Genomic DNA, 20,307 nt, shown 5'->3' on the forward strand with positions numbered 1-20,307 from the left:
CTTGTTGCCTAACCCTAACCGTCAGGATAGGTTCCTGACCTTAACCGTCCCTTCTAATGCCTAACCCTAACCCTCCAGAGAGCCTAACTCTCCCTATCAGGGTAAGTGCCTAGCCCTAACAGTTGGGGTAAGTGCCTAACCCTCTGGTAAGTGCATAACCCTTCCTAAACATTAAAAAAAAAATGACGACCATTTTCGTGTCGACCTTTTGACCCTGTCAACCATTTGTACATGTCGACCTTCCATGTCGACCTTTAGTGTGTCAACCTTTTGTCCCTATCGACCTATTGTCTGTCTAACATCTGGGAGTATATTTACTAGAGTGCAGGTTTTTAGAATTGGAGTTGTTGCCCATTGCAACCAATCAAGTTCTAGCTATAGGTCTTCTAGAAGGTGTTAGATAGATGATAAATACAATCTGATTGGTTGCTATCGGCAACATCTCCACTTGTAAAAACTCTTACTTTAGGAAATATACTCCCTGGTGTCTATCTAGACATTGTCGACCTTTTAACTATCTGTTGTCCAGATACCATACTGTGCAAGGGTCACTTTTCTTGAGCCGTAACTAGACTTTTTGGTGCCCTGTGCCAGAGAGAGCAATGGCTCCCCTCTCCCCCCCCCTCAATTTTTAAATAGGGACCTATTTGCATCTGAAATAGGGTCATGGCCTCATGGGGAAGGGCCAAGGAAGAGACAGGGGAGACCAGGAGATGCTGGGGATAAAAGAAGAGGAAGCTACAAGTGAGAATGATAATAAATAGGAAAATTGACAGGCCCAAACAGCGCCTTCTGCCCTGTGGTGCCCTGTGCCATGGCACTGGTCGCACTACCCTAGTTACGGCAGTGCACTTATCATTCAATCGCTAAAATGCACATCCATTTCCCAGTGCTTAAAGTGGTCCTAGAGAAGTAATGCAATGTCAATAAAGGGACAGTGCATGCCGAAAACAAGGGGTGTGCTCTCAAAAGAAAGGGACATGGTCACATAATAGTATTCCCGATACAAATTACACCGCACATTAGCACAATCTTGATTCACATTACACCACATAGTAGTGTCTCTTATTCATGTATGACACACAGCAGTGCCCTTTTTACACAATGCCCACAGTAGCAGTGCCCATATACAATGCACACATCAGTAGTGCCCCTTACATATAATGCCCACTGTAGTGGTGCCCCTTATGCAGTGCCCTCAGTAGTGGTGCTCCGTATGTAGTGCTGCCAGTAGTGGTAGTGCCCCTTATGCAGTGCCCACAGTGGTAGTGCCCCTTATGCAGAGCCCCCCTTATGCAGTGCCCTATATGCAATGCCCCTATTAGCAATCCCCCTGTAATAGTGCCCCCATTAGTAATCCCCCTGTAATAGTGCCCCCAATAGTAGTGCCCATCGTAGTAATGACCCCTGTTGTAGTGCCCCCAATAGTAATGCCCCTCTTTAGTAATTCCCCCAATAGTAGTGCCACCTGACTAATGCCCCCAGTAGTAGTGCCCCAATAGTAATGTTCCCTGAGTAATTCCCCCAGTAGTAGTGCCCCCTGAGTAATTCCCCCAGTAGTAGTGCCCCCTGAGTAATGTCCCCAGTAGTAGTGCCCCCTGAGTAATGCCCCCTGTAGTTGTGCACCCTGTAGTAAAGTCCCCTGTAGTTGTGCACCCTGTAGTAAAGTCCCCTATTGTGAAGCCGCTTACACAAAAAAAAAAACTATTACTTACCTTAAGCCCCGCTCCCGAGTCTGCTGCTGCCTGGTCCCCCTGGTCCGCCTGGCTGCTCCTCAGTCTGAACTATGGGAGAGATGTCATGACGCCTCTCCCATAGTGCACTGCACACAGCAGGACCCAGAAGCCAAATCTCATGAGTGAGCTCTAGCCTCTGGCTGCCGCTGCGGGGAGGGAGCAGGGCACAGGGAGCAGGGCGCCCGGCAAATGGAGCCTCCCTGAGGCACTGGGGTTAGGTGGGTCGGAGGAGGCGGGACTGGTTCCGTCTCCAAATAGAAGTGACGGAACGCAGTTCTGCCCCGTTCCAGCCAACTTTAACCCCTTCCCCTCCCAAAAGTGAAAAATATGTCTATAGGACAATTCTATGAAAAAAGCAAATAATATCTATGCATACCTCCCAACATTTGTTGGGAGGGAGTCGGGACCTGCGTGTGCCGAAGGCGCGCTCTCGAAAAGGGGGCGTGGTCTAATCATAAAGGGGGCGTGGTCTGATGACACGCCCCCATTTGCATCACTAATGGGACGTGCCCAGCATCTCAGAGATGCTGGGCAGAGCCCGGGCTTCCCCCCCCATACGCTGAATAGATGCTGTGCACATGCGCACAGCGTCAATTCTAGCTCTGCATACACGCTGCTCTGCATAGCAGAGCAGCATGTATGCTTCCCCCAACTTCCCTCCCCCACCGCGGGACAATTGGCCCACGGGCGGGACAGCAGGAAAGTCCCAGAAAAACGGGACTGTCCCGCTAAATGCAGGACAGTTGGGAGGTATGTCTATATCTAAATAGCAGAACAACATATTTTTATCTGGTCCTTTGTCAACCCGCAAACTACTAAAACTCTTTTTCATGCTCTTGTCATTGCTTGACTACCACAATCTGTTCCTCTCTCACTTATAAAGCTCACAATCACTCTGCTACGTCCTACACCTCCAGCAACATTTCCAATGTCCACCTCCGTTCCTCCTCCTGCTCTCACCTTCAAAATCTGCCATTAACATTTATTTCTTCATTGAAGCCTACCAGCCATTCTCCTAATACACAGTCTCTGCCCTCACCCTTATCCTCTATGTGTCCACCGACAGACAGGGCTGGATTGATAATGAGGCTGATGGGACCACAACTGCAGGCCCATATAAATATCGTCCCATCGCAGTGCTGTATTAACAGTGCAGAAATTAGCCCAGCAGCTGTGTGGTGGCAGGAATGAAAGTGAGCCGGATCTATTGTATCCTGAGGCGGAACCAGTTCAGCCGCTGGCCTGGCCCTGCACAGTGTCAGCGCGACTTGCCTGGCATAAGTGAGCCGCCATGTCATGTGCTACTCTGCTAGCGTCGGCGTTTTATTTTGCAGGCTGTGCTGATTAATTTGCTATATGACACTTGTATATCTGTGGGCACCTGAGTCTGCACATGAAACACAACTGAACTTTGAATCTGTATATTCCGAGACTCAGTCGCACACAAATATACAAGTGTCATATACCAAATTAATCAGCACAGTCTGCTGGCACGTCCTATTAACATCACATTACAACTTAGACACATTTTTGGCAAAAAAAATACACAACAAAAACGATCAGCGCTAGCAGAGTCTAACGTGACCTGGCGCGCCGAGAGGGGCTTTTTAACGCAACTGCAGCAAAGATGTGTAAAGACACATCTGTACCATTGATGGTTAACAGCGATGGTATGAAACTATCGACAGGTAGACCATCAATGATTTTGACCACCGATGGCCATGGGCTTTGCGATACACGTCTGGGGGCGAAGCTAGGCTCCGTGTCCTGGCACCAGGCAGAAAATTAAAAACCATGCAGGGCGTTCTGCCATCAATGGCAAAGAACCTTTGGATCTCGGCCATTGATGGCAAAACCACCAGCTATTGGTGGTTTACCATCGATGGTCAAAGTCCATCCCTATTTTGAGGAGCTTAGAAGTGCTGATAGATAAACTATTTGAACCTGCAGCTTCTAAAGGAGGACATGATACAAGACGGTGAGGTCTCTACACTTCATGCATTTTGTAATTCTGTCCCAAGACTGAACGTGATAACACAGTGGACACAGAACGTGGAGATTCAGCAGCAGGGGCGGCTCAAGAGAGGGGAGGGGCCCTGTGCAGCCTACGTGGAAGCCCCACTCTCTCGCTAGGGTATGTGCTCAGTAGACTGACACTGTGCCAGAGTCTATAGCACATGCGCTGATTGCCGGGAAAATGGCACAGGTACTACATACCCAGTGATTTCTGAAGTGCCAACCTTAGATATCCAGACACATGGTGCCTGCACCATATTCCCATGTTCCCAGTGATATCTGTGGCACAGATCTCCAAAAAGATGGCAGCTGCTCCTTTTTCCCGGTAATATTTGTGGCGCCGATGTGCAGGTAAGTATTGTGAATGGCTGCAGGGTTTCCAGAGGCCCATTTGCACCACACACACTACACTCATTATGAATATGCCCATGCTCTGCAGCTTGACAGTGTCTGTAGCCACTTTTCTGTAGGGTTGTTTAGTGTTTTATCATGTATGTTAAAATGCCTTTAATAACAGCTATTAATAGACAGTGCATATATTATTCAGTACTTTACAGAGAATACTTAGTCATTCACATCAGTACCTAGTCCAGCAGAGCTTACAATTTAAAATCCCTATCACATGGACAGAGGGCCGTAACTAGGATGGTGCGGTCGATGCCGCTGCAGCCTGCACAGAGGGCAGCAGTCCTGAGGGCGGAAGCGGCCCACTGCAATTATTATACGCCAGGCGCCCGCTACTCTATATTTAGTAATGGTGCAGTGCGCGGCGTCTGGCTCTTACACTCTGTGGTCGAAGTGGGTCGCGGCTGCACTGCAGTAGTAAGCAGCAGCACTGACAGCCAGCCAATCGCGGCTCACAGAGCGCCAGCCAATGAGAAGCTGCCAAGTGGCTGCTTCCCATTGGCTCGCGGCCGACACCAGAGTTTAAAAGCCTCCCCTTTTTTTGATATGCAGGATTGGTTGGTGAACGGTGCTAACTTTAAAGCTGCAGTGCAGCAAAGAGCCAATGCTCCGAGACACGGCTCGATTTCCAGCCGCAGTGCAGCTAGAGGTAAGAGGGAATCAGAGAGAGGGGAGGGCGTAAGAGGGAATATGTTAGAGAGAGGGGCTGGCAGAGGGAATCTGTTAGTGAGAAGGGCAGGGGTGAGAGAGGGAAGCAGGCGGGCAGAAGCAGTGGCTAAAAGGGTAGCAGGGAGTGAGAGGTGTGTGTGTGGGGTTGGTGGGGGGGTGAAAGATATTCAAATCTCCATACCCCCACCTCTAAATTCTGAATACTGAAGTGCACCCTCTCTCACCCCTGCCCCGCAGCTCCGCGTCTGGGAACTGTGGGAGTAGAGGTGCCATGACGTCTCTCCTCTCACATTTCCTAGGGTGAGAACTCAGGACAGGTGCTCAGTGCAGAAAGCGGTGCTGCAACCAGTAAAAATTCATAGTGACAGGTCCCCCGCCGATGTCCAGCACAGCAGCACCAGCAGGTTCCCATGTACTACCAGGCGGGGCGTTGGCGTCCAGCAGCAGGTGTGTGCATATAAAATACATGTTCATTTACAGTAAAGAGCCTGGGGAGGGAGGATTCAAAATGACAGACTACCTACCTACATACATACATACATACATACATAGTTAGAGGGGTTGTCTCTCACCTGAATTACCCACATTTGGGTGGAATCAGCTCCCTCCAAGGGAGGCTGGAGTGAAGCCTGTGAGTTCTGCATTGGCAGTGGAGTTGTGGAATTACAGGGTTTCACATATACAGACCCAGTTGGAATAATCACTGGAGCACAGGAAGGCTTTAAAACTCTCACACACCTGATGCTCGTTGTCCTGATGCTGAGTAGCAGCCAGTAAGTAGGGACACAGTATTGTAGTGCCATGGGCCAAGAGCTATGATGGGAGAGCATGCCCAGATTGTGGCTGCAAGCCACTGCTGACTGATTAGCACAAGGAGTGCTGAGACTTTTATGTTTGTTTATATTCTCTTAATGTATGAGCTTGTGTGTGTGCAGCATACTTGCCGACATTCAGCTCCAGCGGGGGGCGTGGCCGCACATTAATGTCATTGCGGGGGCGTGGCCTGGGTGGGCGGGGCGTGGCCGCGAGATTGCGTCATCGCGTCCCCGCCCCCTCTTCACAATGCCGGAATAAACGCCATTGTAATGCGGGGGGTGGGGCCACGATGATGCGATTCAGCGCGAATCACAACACATGGGCTACCTGCTGCTGGGGATTTGATATTAACTCTGCGGGGGGGTAGGAAGAGATGGCGGCTCCCAGGAGGCTTGCCTGCCTTTCCGGGGGGCCGGGAGTGGCACCCGATAATTGGGAGGCTCCCGTCCAAATTGGTGCAGCCCTAACCTCACCATAAAACAGACCCTCCAACATGACCTGTTCCATTAGGTACTTAATTTGTGATTGCAGCCACCTGTGCTGAAACACCTGTCTCATCAATTACCTAGTTAAACACAGGTGACTGCAATCATACATTAGGTGGGAAGTCCAGGAGCAGATTTTTATGTACCTAATGGAATGGGTCATGTTGGAGGGTAGGCATAAAATGCTAAAGTGCAGTGTTTGCTGCTATTAAAAAACCAATGCTTTACCATAAATACCTGCCTGTCTGAAATCCTCATTTCAATACCCTGTGTTACTCTCTCTCTCTCTCTAAATATATATTTATCTTGTCTCCAAGGATGAGGCACTAATGCAGTAGGTGATGACCACTAGACAGTAATTGTTCTTGGTCACCTACTACATTAGTATCCCTTATCTTTGCTAGAGTAAAGATAATTTTCATGTACTGGCCATGATTGCATGATTTGAGAGAGGCGGGGTGGAGGTGGGGAGAGCAACATCCTATCAGCCTTTCTTTTTTTTTTTTTTTTGGGGGGGAGCACCAATGCTATATCTCACACAGGGCAGCAAAATGACTAGTTACAGCTCTGCATGGACACACATGCTAGGGTTACGTTTTTTTTTACAGAAGCCAATTAACCCTAGCAATACAGTATGCTTTTGGAGTGTGGGATGAGGCAGGAGCACACAGCAGAAACCCACACAACACAGAGAGAACATACAATCTCCACACAGATAGTTCCTTGGTCAGGAATTGAACTGTGAAGCAGTAATGCTGTCGCAACTTTTTCAATAAAGTACAGTTGTATTTTGCAGCTGCTTGCCTAAGTAATTCTATACCCATAGACTGGTACAGAACTACAGATGTCCTCAGCCAGCACATAAAGCTGCCATCATGGTGACCAGCTAAACTGCAAAAGAGAGAACATTAAACAGGAGTCCTCATAATCTACAATACAGTTATTGTCAGGGCAGTTTCTAGGGTCTGAGGCTCCCAGTGCGAGCAGTCAAAATGCGCCCCCCCCTTTGAAGCAGTAATATCGTGGAGTGAGCGTGGCGTCATCGTGAGGGGGTGTGGTATCACAGTAAGGGAGCATGATCTAGAAAGACCACAGAATGACAGCCACCGTGACTACTGAGTACAGGGGTGTCTAACCTGTCAGAGGCAAAGCGCTGAAAAATATATGTAGCTAAACAAAAGACAGACGGCACGCGCTCAAAAAATGGGGTGTGGCCTAGCTGTCACAAGCCCACGCCACATTTCTGTGTGCATGCCTTTGGTGTGACATTTGCAGAAGTATGACCTTGCATCCCACCCGGTTTTAGTCACGTTGGGAGCGAGCACAGCACATTGAAAATACAAGCCTGATCCACATAAAATACACTGCAACAAACCACTTCCACATAAAATATATTGGAAAAGCAAGAGGCACATAAACTACGTTTTAAAACCACATCCACCTCAAATACATTATTAAATCCAGAACCACATAAAACACATTGAAAAAACATGATTCACATAATACACACTTCATTCCAGCCCCCTCCCTTGCCATTCCATCCCGACAGGTCTTAGGCTTCCCCCCCACTGGCTCTCAGGCAAAAGTGCCCATTATGCAGTGCCCCCTGTAGTTGTCCCCATATGCAGTGTCCCCTGTATTTATGCCCCTTATGCAGTGCCCACAGTGGTAGTGTAACTTATGCAGAGCCCCCTGTAGTCATGTCCCCTGTAGTCATGCCCCCATCAGTAATGCCCCCAATAGTAATGGTCCCTGTTGTAGTGCCTCTAGTAGTAGTGTCCCCAGTTGTATTGCCCCCAATAGTAATGCCCCCTGTAGTAGTGTCCCCTGTATACATTCCCCAGTATTAATGCCCCTGTATTAGTGCCCCCAATAGTAATGCTCCCTTTGTAGTAGTGCCCCAAGTAGTAAAGCCCCAAGTAGTAGTGCCCCCAGTAGAAGTGTCCCTGGCCCCTGAGTAATGCACCCAGTAGTGGTGCCTCCTAAGCAATGACCCCAGTAGAAGTGCCCCCTTGTAATGTCCCCAGTAGTAGTGCCTGGGTACCCCCAGTAGTGGTGTCTCCCCCAGCAGAAGTGCCTCCAGAGTAATGTCCCCAGTAGTAGTGCCAGGGTGCCCCCAGTAGTAGTGTCTCCCCCAGTAGAAGTGCCCCCCTTGTAATGACCCTAGTAGTAGTGCCCGGGTTCCCCCAGTAGTGGTGTCTCCCCCAGTAGAAGTGCCCCCCTTGTAATGTCCCTAGTAGCTGTGCCCAGGTGCCCCCAGTAGTGGTGGCTCCCCCAGCAGAAGTGCCCCCAGAGTAATGTCCCCAGTAGTAGTGCCCGGGTGCCCCCAGTGGTAGTACCTCCCCCCAAGTATTGTCCAGGCTGCCTGCACAAAAAAAAAAACAGTAATACTTACCTTCAGCCCCTTCCGGCGTCCGCTCCGCTCGGCTGCTCCTCTCTCTGCACTATGGGAAAGACGTCATGACGTCCTCCCATAGTGCACATTGGGGGAGCCGGGAGCCGGATCCTCCGTCTCCGGCTGCTCTGCACTGCCGGGCACCCGCTGGTAACTGAATCTCAGCGGGCGCCCGGCAATTAACAGGCTGTATCTGCAGCAGGGGTAGGAGGCGGCGCGCCCCGTGCGTTTGCACGGGTCGCCTGCCCCTAGAAACGGCCCTGGTTATTGTTATGCTTAACATAATGTACAGTATAACTGTAGTTACCTTGAACAAGAGAGCCTCAATATACATTTAACTCTTAGCAACGTAAATTGTATTAAAACCTACTTGTTTGATTTGGCTGACAAAGCTTATAATCTTTTCCATCATGTCCGCCACAAGCAGCACATCCATCTTATCTGTGAAGTCTGAGGCTCCCTTGGTGTAGGTCATTAGTTGTTGAGCAAATTCAAGGACATTGGTATAATTTACAGGCACCTACAGTAGAAGCAGATAATAATAAGATAAGGTTTTGCTTAGTGAGTTTTTAAAAGAAAATCTATAAAATAAAACACAACATGTTTTGCCATAAATAAATGAAAGTAATAATAATAATAATAATAATAATAATTCTTCACCATTTACACAAAATAAACTTGTTTAGAGACATACACATTTTTAGTCAGACCAGTGATTCCCAACCTCGGCACACTAACAGTCCTGGTTTTAGTGATATCCATGGTTGAGCACAGATGGTTAACTCAAAATAACTGAGGTACTAATTAAGTCACCAGTGCTTAAGTGTGGTTATCCTTAAAACCTGGACTGTTAGCGTGCTTTGAGGACCGTGGTTGGGAACCGCTGAGCTAGACACTAACATTTATCTACTAGTTGTTATTTTATGCATGTAACTAAAGGTAGAATGTCTGAGCGAATATGCACTTACATCGGTATATTGTATTTACTAAGGTGCAGGTTTTTAGAAGTGGAGATGTTGCCCATAGCAACCAATCAGATTCTAGCTATTATCTCTATAAGGCAGGTTTGCTAGGGCTATCTCTTGCATTGGGCTTGGTGGGCAGTTGCCCAAGGGCCTGAAGCTTGTAGGGGCCCGCCAATTCGCACCCCCCGCAGGCGCGGCCAGTTGGTAAATTTGTGATATTTTTATAAGCCGGCCACCGGTGCACTGTATTCTTATCTAACCTCCCCCCATCCCCCCTGGTGACGAGTACTCACCTCAGTCCCAGTTTCACTTCATGCACTGGCTTCAGACCAGTCAGACAGTCTCTCTGCATACGTGGGAGGTCTGATTGGCTTGCAGGATGGTTTCATTTTATTAACCATGTACATTTATTTCCCGTGAATGGGTGGGTAGGGGCCACAGTGCATTGCTTTGCCCAGGGCCCACCCAGCTGTTAAGACAACCTTGAGGCTTGCCTACCCTCCCGATTTTGTCGGGAGCCTCCCGAAAATGAGGTGCAGCTCCCGGCCCCCCAGAAAGGCAGGCAAGCCTCCCGGCAACCGCCAATTCCCCCCCGCACCCCGCATGATTGATAGTTAAACCCCCGCAGCGGAGGGGGCCGGTGACGTGATTCGCACTGAATCGCATCATTTTGACCCCGCCCCCTGCTCCACAATGCCTGTATTATCAGCATTGTGTAGCGGGGGCGGGGCCAAAATGACGCGATCGTGTGGCCCCACCACGCCCACTATGCCCGTCACCCGTCTGGCCACTCCCCCTTTTCCCAGCCCCCCCCCCCCCCCCCGTCCTGCCGATCTGGCTTCTCCCTCCAGGAATGAGCAGCCAGAAAGTCGGCAAGTATGCTATAAGGTGCTTGATAAATGTTAAGTAGAATCTGATTGGTTGCTATGGGCAACATCTCCACTTCTAAAAACCCCAATATAGTAAATGAACCCCACAGTATCTGCCAATTATTTATACGTAAAGCTATATACAGATAAAGCATATCTAAATAGGCAATTAATGCATTTCCTATCATTGAAAAGAGTTTTCTACCTGTGTATCTCCCCATCTAATAGGTTTGAATTGGTTGCATAAACCATTATTCATGTCTTATAGGGGAATTCAGTATGGAGCGAAAACTCAGTTTTTGCGTTAATATCGCACCTATGACGTCATTATCGCAGGTTTTAGTTTTACACTGTATTCAATTTCAAAGACTTTTCGCAGGTTCGAAAAGTCTTTGAAAAAAAACGGGGATAACTTTTCACCACTGAATAGGTGGCGAAAAAAAGTGCAGAATTGGGGTTTAGGGGTGCAGGCTTAAAAAAAAATAGCCTGCACCCCTGGGAATGACATTTTATAAAGAACTGTGTCAAAAAAAAAAAAATAGGGACACCCCAAAAAATTAATTTAAAAATTGGGGTGAAAAAAAAAATGGGAAAAAAGTGTTTAAAAATAGGGAAATAGGTTCAGGGCTATTCTACAAGTATGCGGCAGGTGTTTTCTAGAATAGGCTATTAGCGGCAGGTGCATAGTTGCAGAATTTTTAAAAACTTACTTTAGGGACATAAAAATATGCTAGCACCCATTTTTATGTACCCCAAATTTGATGGGACCACTTAAAAAAACGAAAAAAATAACCTAAGTGCTCTTCTGCATCACTTCTTCAATGTCAGGAAAAAAACACCTGCTGCGGCTATTTAAATCCCCGACTTTCATTTGCAGGCTAAAACGGGAGTACCCATAGTGATCCCCCATGTTTTTACAACTTTAGGGGGGTCCTACAATTTTTTCCAGGAAAATTTCGTAGTTTATCGCAAATCCCACTTCGCCAGAACCCGTTTTCGTAGATTTTATATTGAATACGGGGATAAAGCAGGCGTGCTCCCGATACTTTATCCCTGAAAAATCTCCAATGTGGAGCGAAAAGTACAGCACGATTTTTCGCTCCCATATTGAATACCCCTCTTAATCACCCTCACCCATTCTCATTTAAGGGAATATTCATTAAACTAAAAATATTCCTTGTGATAATTAATGATTGAACTTGTTGCGAGTTCAATCCAAGTATTGGAGGCAATCATCATGGCTTCTATACTTAATTATCACTTCCAAAAAGCTGCTCTTTTTGTGGAGACAGTGTTTCGGAATAAGAGCACTTTTCTCCTGCTGTCTGGACTCTTTGCAGCCTGTTTTGAAGCTGCGCATGCGCAGCTTGAAGACAGGCTGCGAAGAAACCGTGAAGCAGATGGAGAAAAGACTGAGGGGTCTAGTCCTCGCTCCCCCCAGCCTAATCACCTGCTCGCTCCCCCCGACCAACCCCGCTGCCTATCCCCTGACTCCCCCGCCACTGCAAAGCTGCAGCCACCACAGGAGTCTGTCACCCCTACTCAGGCAATTTAGCCCCGCCGCGGCAGTCCCCCACCACTGCTGCTGCTGTGCTGAGAGCTCGGAGAGCCAGGAGGGAGCTGCATTAAGGTAAGAGGACGCAGCAAAGGATAACATACTTGCCAACTCTCCCTGATTATCAGAGAGACTCTCGGAAATATTAGCAATCTCCCTGACTCCCTGAAAAGCCTAGCAATCTCCCTGACTGCACCTTACCCTATATATATATATATATATATATATATACACACAAAGTCCCAGAGGGTGGCACTCCCATCAATCCAAATGCAAATAGCAGGTGCCTTCCAAAAAAGACCATCCACTGGTCTCATCCATAAAGTTCTGGCAGGTGGCACTCTGAATGAAAAACACCCAATACAGGTATAGTGTGAAAAAACGACGTTTCGGAGCTATTTTATTGCCCCTTCATCAAGGTAAGTGAAAAACTAGGCCCCAAACAGTACATAATGCACAGAAAAAAAGAGGTGCAAGATGGAATTGTCCTTGGGCCCTCCCACCCACCCTTATGTTGTATAAACAGGACATGCACACGTTAACAAACCAATCATTTCAGCGCCAGGGTCCGCCACAAGACTGTGGCTGAAATGATTGGTTCGTTTGGGCCCCCACAATACAAGCTGGCAATTAATCTGTCCCTGCACAAACTGGCTCTACGAAGGCAAGATGTCGTCCTCATTCACCGATTCCTCACCCTCTTCAGTGTTGTGTACATCCTCATCCTCACAGAGTATTAATTCGTCCCCACTGGAATCCACCACCACAGGTCCCTCTGTACGTACGGAGGCTGGTCTCCCTGGAAGAGTTGATCATTCATTTTTATGAACATCATCTTCTCCACATTTTGTGGAAGCAACCTCCTACGCCTTTCGTTGACAAGGTTCCCGGCTGCACTAAACACTCTTTCGGAGTACACACTGGAGGGGGGGAACTCAGGTAAAATAGAGCCAGTTTGTACAGGGGCCTCTAAATTGCCTTTTTTTCCTGCCAGTACAGGTACGGACCATCTGACATACCTACTTGTATGCTGTCACCAATGTAATCCTCCACCATTCTGTAAGTGGTGACAGTAACATATGCAGTGACAGTAGACATATCAGAAATTGTTGGCACGTCCTTCAGTCCGGACCAGATGTCCAAACCGGCCCTTCACTTATGACACAGGTGCACGCTTGCTGGTGCTGCTGCTGTGTTGATGCACGTGCGGCTACTGCGCATACATTTCGCACACAAACACAGAAAAAAAAGAAGAATTTTTTATTTTTTGTGGAGCGCACTTTGGGGGTTACACCACCCTTTAACTAGCAGACGCACGCTTGTCGCTGCTGCTTTGAGGATGCAGGTGCGTCTACTGCACATACATTTCACACACAAACACAGAAAAAAAGATTATTTTATTTTTGTTGGAGTGCACTTTGGGGGTTACTATTAAGGTTGATGTAGTTGGAGTGGATACAATTGGGGCAGCACAGACGGTGTAATGGTTAGCGTTACTGCCTCACAGCACTGAGGTCATGGGTTCGATTCCCACTATGGCCCTAACTGTGCGGAGTTTGTATATTCTCCCTGTGCTTGCGTGGGTTTCCTTCGGGTACTCCGGTTTCCTCCCACACTCCAAAAATATACTGGTAGGTTAATTGGCTCTCCTCAAAATTGACCATAGTGTGTATGTTTGTGAGCATGTGGTAGAAAATATAGATTGTAAGCTCCACTGGGGCAGGGACAGATGTGAATGGTAAGATATTCTCTGTAAAGCGCTGCGGAATATGTGTGCGCTATATAAATAACTGGTAATAAATAAATAAATAAATACAATTACAGCTCAATTGCAAAGGATACAATTATTCCTAGCAAAACAATTTCAGCTGTTGTACTCATCACTTGTAACAGTATTTTGTATCCTTTTACTCCATCATAACATGTTCTGAATAATCACAAAATTTCATAACAATGTGGCAGTAGTTTATTAGATAAATATTTAAGCCAGATAATTGATCTAATATAGATTAAATATCTAATGCTTCACTGTAATAGAGAGCAGTGAATATTCTCTTAATAAATGGATATAAGTTAGATCAATTCCAATAATTTTGGTAATCTTATGGCTATAATTCATGTGTCAATATAGATTACTGTGTCATAAGTCACTCTTATACCGAAGACATGCATATGTAGATAATTTACATGGTATACATGTAGTACCGCTATGACCGCTCATACCATCACTCTATCCTTATGAATAAGTAGTATTTATAAAATGATCAGATCTCCCATTATCAATCAGTTCCAGGTAAGTCTTTTGCTCATGTAGCAATTCCTAAGTGTAATACGCGTGGAAACTGTGACAGAGAGTACTAAATATTCTCCTGATAACTGGGTATGAGTTCGATTCCAATAATTTTGGTAATCTTATGGCAATGATTCTAAGTGAGTGCAGATTGCCTGTGTCATAGCTCACTGTTTTACCAATAACACGGGTGTGTGGATCAATTGCACGGTGTATATGTATATTGCCGCTGTAGCCGCTCACACCATCACTATACCCTTATTAGTAAATAGCATATAGAGAGGGATCAAAACTCCCATTGATAGTCAGTTCCAAGTACATTCATTACTCATACAATTAGTGAGGTGAGCTTGGCAGTTCTGAGTATAATACACATGGGGACCGGGTCTCCCGTGAGGGGTGAGTCAAAGCTCAGTTGGCAGCATGTAAGAGGAGTAGATATAATTCTATCAACACAGATTCACATAACAATAGTAACCAGATTCATAGAGATATATTGGACACTCGGCTGTAACTGCCGACGTACGTTTCGCAACACTGCTATAACAAGCGCTTGCTCAGGGCTGTAACATCGAGCTGCTTGTGAGTGCTCTGCGCTTGCGAGCAGCTCTGAATTGGGCCCACATGCAAAAAGTCTGGCACTTCAAATAACTGAAAAAAACTTTAGCAGGTGCCCTCACAGTAAGCAAGAGATAGTAGTCCAAAGGTGCGGAACTCGCCACAAAAATGACCTTGACACCTGTGTCATACACATTGCACCCCAATGCAAAGAATTACCATATAAAAATAGAAAATTAAATAAATCCTATAGGGTGATAGCAGCAAACAACGCTGGGTGCCTTGACAGATAAGCTCCAAATAGCAGGGCTGTGTTAAACACTCTTTCCAAGTACATACTGAAGTGTGGGCAGCCTAAGTACACTTTAGCTAGTCCAACGGGATCCAGTCACAATCCCGAGTTCAGGATGCCAGTGCTTAGGATGCCGGCACCGAAATCCCAGCACCGGCAATCCGACCTCCGGCATCCCGACGGTAAGTACTGGGGTTAGGGGGAGGGTTAGGGGTTAGGTTTAGGCACTAAGAGGGAGGGTTAGGTTTAGGGTGTAGTGAGGGGGAGGTTGGGTTTAGGCACTAGGGGGAGGTTATGTTTAGTCAACAGGGAGCGAGGGTTAGGGGCGGGAAGAGGGGGAGAGTCAGGATAGTGACCGACAAGTGCCGGTATTCTAAACCTGTCATATCCAACACAGTCCGACATACAGTATTTAGTAGAATTGCTTAGTTTCATGTCATCTGCTCCTCTAGCTGCTTTTCAAGTAGTTTAATTAAGGGTATGACCTGATGTAGGATGGCAGTGTCTAAATGACCTTCATACTGTAGGTTATAGTTTCAAATGGTTTCAGTAGCTTGCATAATACTGAGATAGTCCAGTGAGCTGCAATTAAGGCAAAATGTCACCTTCTCCCTATTGCTAGATGTGTATACCTAGATGGCTTGTTGCAGTTCCTCTAGTCACTGAAGCATATAAAGGGTGGAATTCCACCTGGTTACTACATCTTGCTTCAGTTGGTGGTATGGCAAACAAATCTTTACTTGCAGCTTCTGCCAGGGCTGGATTAAGGCTTGTGGGGGCCCCAGGGCAACTTAGTTGTGGGGTCCCTACCAATAAATTTGAGAGTGAGGGAACCAGTGAGAGAGGGGGGAGAGGGAGAGAGAGGGTGGGATAGAGAGATAGAGGGAGAAAGCACGAGCACACACATGAACAATTTCAAGCTTCCAGCAGCAGGTTTCTGATGGGGCGGGCATGTCATGGCATTAGGCTCCACCCCTACCCACACACCCATAAATCATGGCATTATGCCAGCAAGGGGATGGGGCTTCGATTGGCAGCCATGGTGGGTCACTCAATGTAGAGGCAGACACAAAGCTTCTGTCGTCAGTCTGAAGTTAAAAGCCAAAATGAGCCAACCAGGGAGGGCCCAGAGTGGCCCAGTTCAGGTAAATGCTTGATACAATGTGGGGGGGCCCCAATGTGTGCAGGCCCCTGCCTAAAATCCAGTCCTGACTTATGCAAAGTTCTACATGCGGTTACTGAATGCCGAAAATGCCCAGATTCTTTTCCAGGCCAGAACCAGCATCTCCTGCACGCACCTCTTTAAAAATAATTCTGAACCACCAAGTTTATTGTGTGCTCAAACATGGCACTTGTTAAAATTCACCCACATATAATGCTCATACAATGTTAGTTCCATTATGGGAAATTACAAAACATGAGGAGAGCCTTAGCAGGGTAAACCATTTTGCTATCACATCTCAGAGCTTTTCCAACAGATTGATACTAATATGCTTTTTATTGAAGTCAGTGATACCAAGAGTAACCTGCCTGTGAATGTGCTGGCATTGTGTGTTTGATACTGCTGATGAAGGTGATACTCCCACAAAGTGGGCGGTTACAGTCATGTAATTTTAGATTATCAAGTACTGCTTGTCCACAAATCTGTAGTTGAGTGGATAGTTGGTACAACTGCATTTTCTAGGCAAAGATTAACTGTTTAATGTCTTGGTACAGGTGAGGAATTACTTATCTAGAACTATAGAATAGAGATGGAATTTGGTAACATTGACACATAACCTCAACTAATGGGCTAAAACCAGATGCATTGATGGTGGATATTGTATGCAGATCTAATGCTAACATAGTTTCAGTGATCTGCTCTGCAACAGGATGGCGATTATCATACTTTGTTCCTCTTGCAAACGATTGTTTCATAGACAATTGTTTTTTTGAAACTACTAGTCTTCTTGGTCCCCTTCTGTGATGAAGTTTCACCCCCAACAGCAGAAACCCTAGCAGCAAGGACTACCTCTGATCGCTAATGAGGAGGTTGATGATGAAGGTGTTGGCGGTGGAGATTACATGTGCTGGTATCTATCCTTGCTGCTGGTAGCTGATGCTGGACTGCCTGATATATATGATTTTCCAGATTTTGTTGAATGTACTTGCTGCAAATAAAGTAACAGGGAGGACATCCCTATGTCTGCTTACTTTGGCACTACAAATGCTACAGATGCCTTGACAAGTGGTGGAAAAATTTTAGTAAAACAGGTGACTTTTTTGGTCTTTTGCCTGAGCAGGACAATGTGCTTCTTATTACTGGTGGCTTACTTACTTTGACACAAACAACATTTTACTCCTGAGTTTTACCAACTTGTTCTTGTCCAACATATATAATCCTCCTCCTCAATGTCAGATCTGCAATGATTCCCCTTATCCTGTTGCACAGTCTTTTTGTGCACTGATTTGCCTGTTTTAGAGGTGACACATCTAGACTCAAAAGAGAAGGTGTACATACTAGGTTACAGAAGATGCTGGAAGGTGTTTGGCCCTGGCATTTGCCATGTATATTTTAGTGCATGAAAGAGCTATAGCAGGACCACAACTCGCATATAAAGGCCATGGTCTGAGCCTTTCCTTGCCACTGCATCTGGGCAGGGCCGTAGCTAGGGTAGTGCGGCAGGTGCCATCGCACAGGGCACCACAGGTCAGGGGGTGCTGTTTGGGCCTGTTAAATTTCTGTGTATTATCATTCTTGCTTGTAGCTTATGTCATCCCCAGCATCTCCTGGTCTCTCCTATCTCTTCCCTGGCCCTTCCCATGAAGCCATGGCCCTTTCTTGGGTGTATTATGTCCCTTTGAAAAATGAGGGGGCGCCAATGCTCTTACTGGCACAGGGCACCAAAAAGTCTAGTTATGGCTCTTCCCTCTGACTGGATGTGACCAGTATATCCCAGTACCATGACTTGCTGTCTTGACACGTTTCTCTTTCTATTGAAAATGTCTTCAGAAAGAACTGAAGAAACTTTCAACAGAAAGAGAAAGGCATCAAGACAGCGAGTCAGTCACTGGATATACTGCACATGCCGGCATTCTTTTATTGTACCTTGTTTTTAGGAGCAATCCTTTAGGGACACTTATATGGAGCCTTCGGGTGCTCCGGTCTATTCTTATACTACAGAGTTTCACTGATAATTCCAATACAGTCCCCACTTTTGCACCTAAAGCCTTACTGGAGACCCATTACACCTGTGCTGGAGCTTTGCTGATGGTATGCCTTGAGACTGCATGCTTGCCAGACAGCATTGCGCTCCCACACACAAAGTCCTGTTAATAGCCTATGATCGGGACCACTATCACTGCATGAAGTGTGGTAATATATCACACGGAGCTCCGCTGTCATTCATAGGCTGATGCTACATATCTACTGCTGGCAGCTACAGTGCACTATTGGAGGTCTTTGCTGTTGGTGAGTTACATCCAGGTGACAACTACATCCAGGCACTGGACTAGCAGCCGCACTTTTTAGTTTGTAACATTTCTGGGCTATCTATTTCACCCACCTAGGATATACAGAACTATACAATGGCCAGTGAGCTCTTGGGACACATTACTCCATTTTATCTGTGTGCTAAAATACACTTTTAGAAACTTGCATCCAAACATTGCCCGAGGTGGGTTATGATACAGTACTACATATGTTGTAAATAAAACTGTTTTGTCACATTTTGATGTATTAGGAGAACCTGGAATTAAATTGTTTATTACACAGGTTCTCAAACTTGTTCCTCAGTGCATGTTTTCCAGGTCTCCCCACAGAATCACAAGTGAAATAATTAGCTCCACCGGTAGATCTATTAAAATGTATCAGTGAGTAATGACTACACCTGTGCACCTGCTGGGTGACCTAGAAAATGTGACCTGGGTGGGGTCTTGAGGACTGAGTTTGAGAACCACTGGTTTATTATATTATTATTATTGTGTGTTAGAGATTTTAATGTTTCATTTTTTTATTCCATTATCATTTTGTTATGTTACAACCTTATTCCAAAATGGAATAAATAAATTTTTGTCCTGAAACTTCTACACACAATACCCCATAATGACAACGTGTAAAGTTTTTTGCTAATTAAATAAAAAAAACACTTAATCTGGGTACACATGTAAGGATTTTCTGTCCAACCATCCAACTAGTTGATTAGTTGGAATGAAAATCTGGTAAGGTGTGAAAGCAAATGACAATCAGCAATTTTCTCCCAAATGCCGGAAAATGGACAAAAACTGTTGTTTGCACAAATGATTTAGATCAAACATTTAACAAACTTGTCTGACGTCCATTTTCATCGGTTTTCTGGCATTTAGGTGCAAATTACTGATCATCAGTTACTTCCATACGTTACCAGATTTTCATTCCAACTAGTTGGATGATTGGACAGAAAATCTTTAGGTGTGTACCCAGCTTAAGAAATCACATGTACATAAATATTCACGCCCTTTGAAATGAAGCTCAAAATTGAGCTCAGGTGCATCCTGTTCCCACTGATCATTCTTGAGATAATCCTACAGCTTAATTGGAGTCCACCTGTGGTAAATTCAGTTGATTGGACATGATTTTGAAAGGCATACACCTGTCTATATAAGGTCCCACACTTGACAGTGCATGTCAGTGCACAAACCAAGCATGAAGTCCAAGGAATTGTCTGTAGACCTCCGAGTCAGGATTGTCTTGAGGCACAAAGCTGGGGAAGGGTACAGAAAGAGATTTGCTGCTTTGAAGGTCCCAAGAGCACAGTGGCCTCCATCATCCGTAAATGGAAGAAGTTCAGAACCACCATTTTTTTGGAGGTGATAGTTTAGAACAGGAGGCATGATGAATGCCTCCTACACTGTGTTTGAACTCGCAGCGAGTTCAAACCATAATTATCACGTGATAATTATGTTTTGGTGAATAGGCCCCTTAGAAGTGAATTTATATTTTGGAGAAAAGTTTGGAGAAGAAAATATTTTCTCTTCTCCATAAATAGCACAAGTGATGATCCCCCATTGAAACCTATGAAGGCAGCATCACTAAGAGAAGACAGGGCCACAACTAGGGGGGGGGCTAGAGATGCACGTGCATCGGGCGCTGGATTTGAGGGGGTGCTGAAGGGCTGACTCAGCCCCTGCAAACCCCGCGGTGGCTTGGGGGCTGCAGATTCCATGCGTACTAGCCATCCGCATGAAATCTGCTGAAAATGACCATCCAAAAATGTCCGCCTCCTAGGAGGAGACAGA

The 20,307-nt window shown here is 46.2% G+C and overlaps 1 protein-coding gene across 2 annotated transcripts in view; it reads right to left on the reverse strand.

The window, feature by feature from the left end:
- The window catches only part of ADGRA1 (adhesion G protein-coupled receptor A1), a 1,066,191-nt gene that overhangs the window by 659,731 nt on the left and 386,153 nt on the right, over positions 1 to 20,307 (reverse strand). For both annotated transcript variants that reach the window (XM_088476934.1, XM_088476933.1), the window contains one exon: positions 8,893 to 9,042. In XM_088476934.1, coding sequence (XP_088333060.1) covers positions 8,893 to 9,042 — 150 coding nt within the window. The remainder of the gene's footprint in view (positions 1 to 8,892; positions 9,043 to 20,307) is intronic.

This window comes from Taudactylus pleione, unplaced genomic scaffold, assembly GCF_031769625.1.
Source record: "Taudactylus pleione unplaced genomic scaffold, aTauple2 ptg000198l, whole genome shotgun sequence".
NCBI lineage: Eukaryota > Metazoa > Chordata > Amphibia > Anura > Myobatrachidae > Taudactylus > Taudactylus pleione.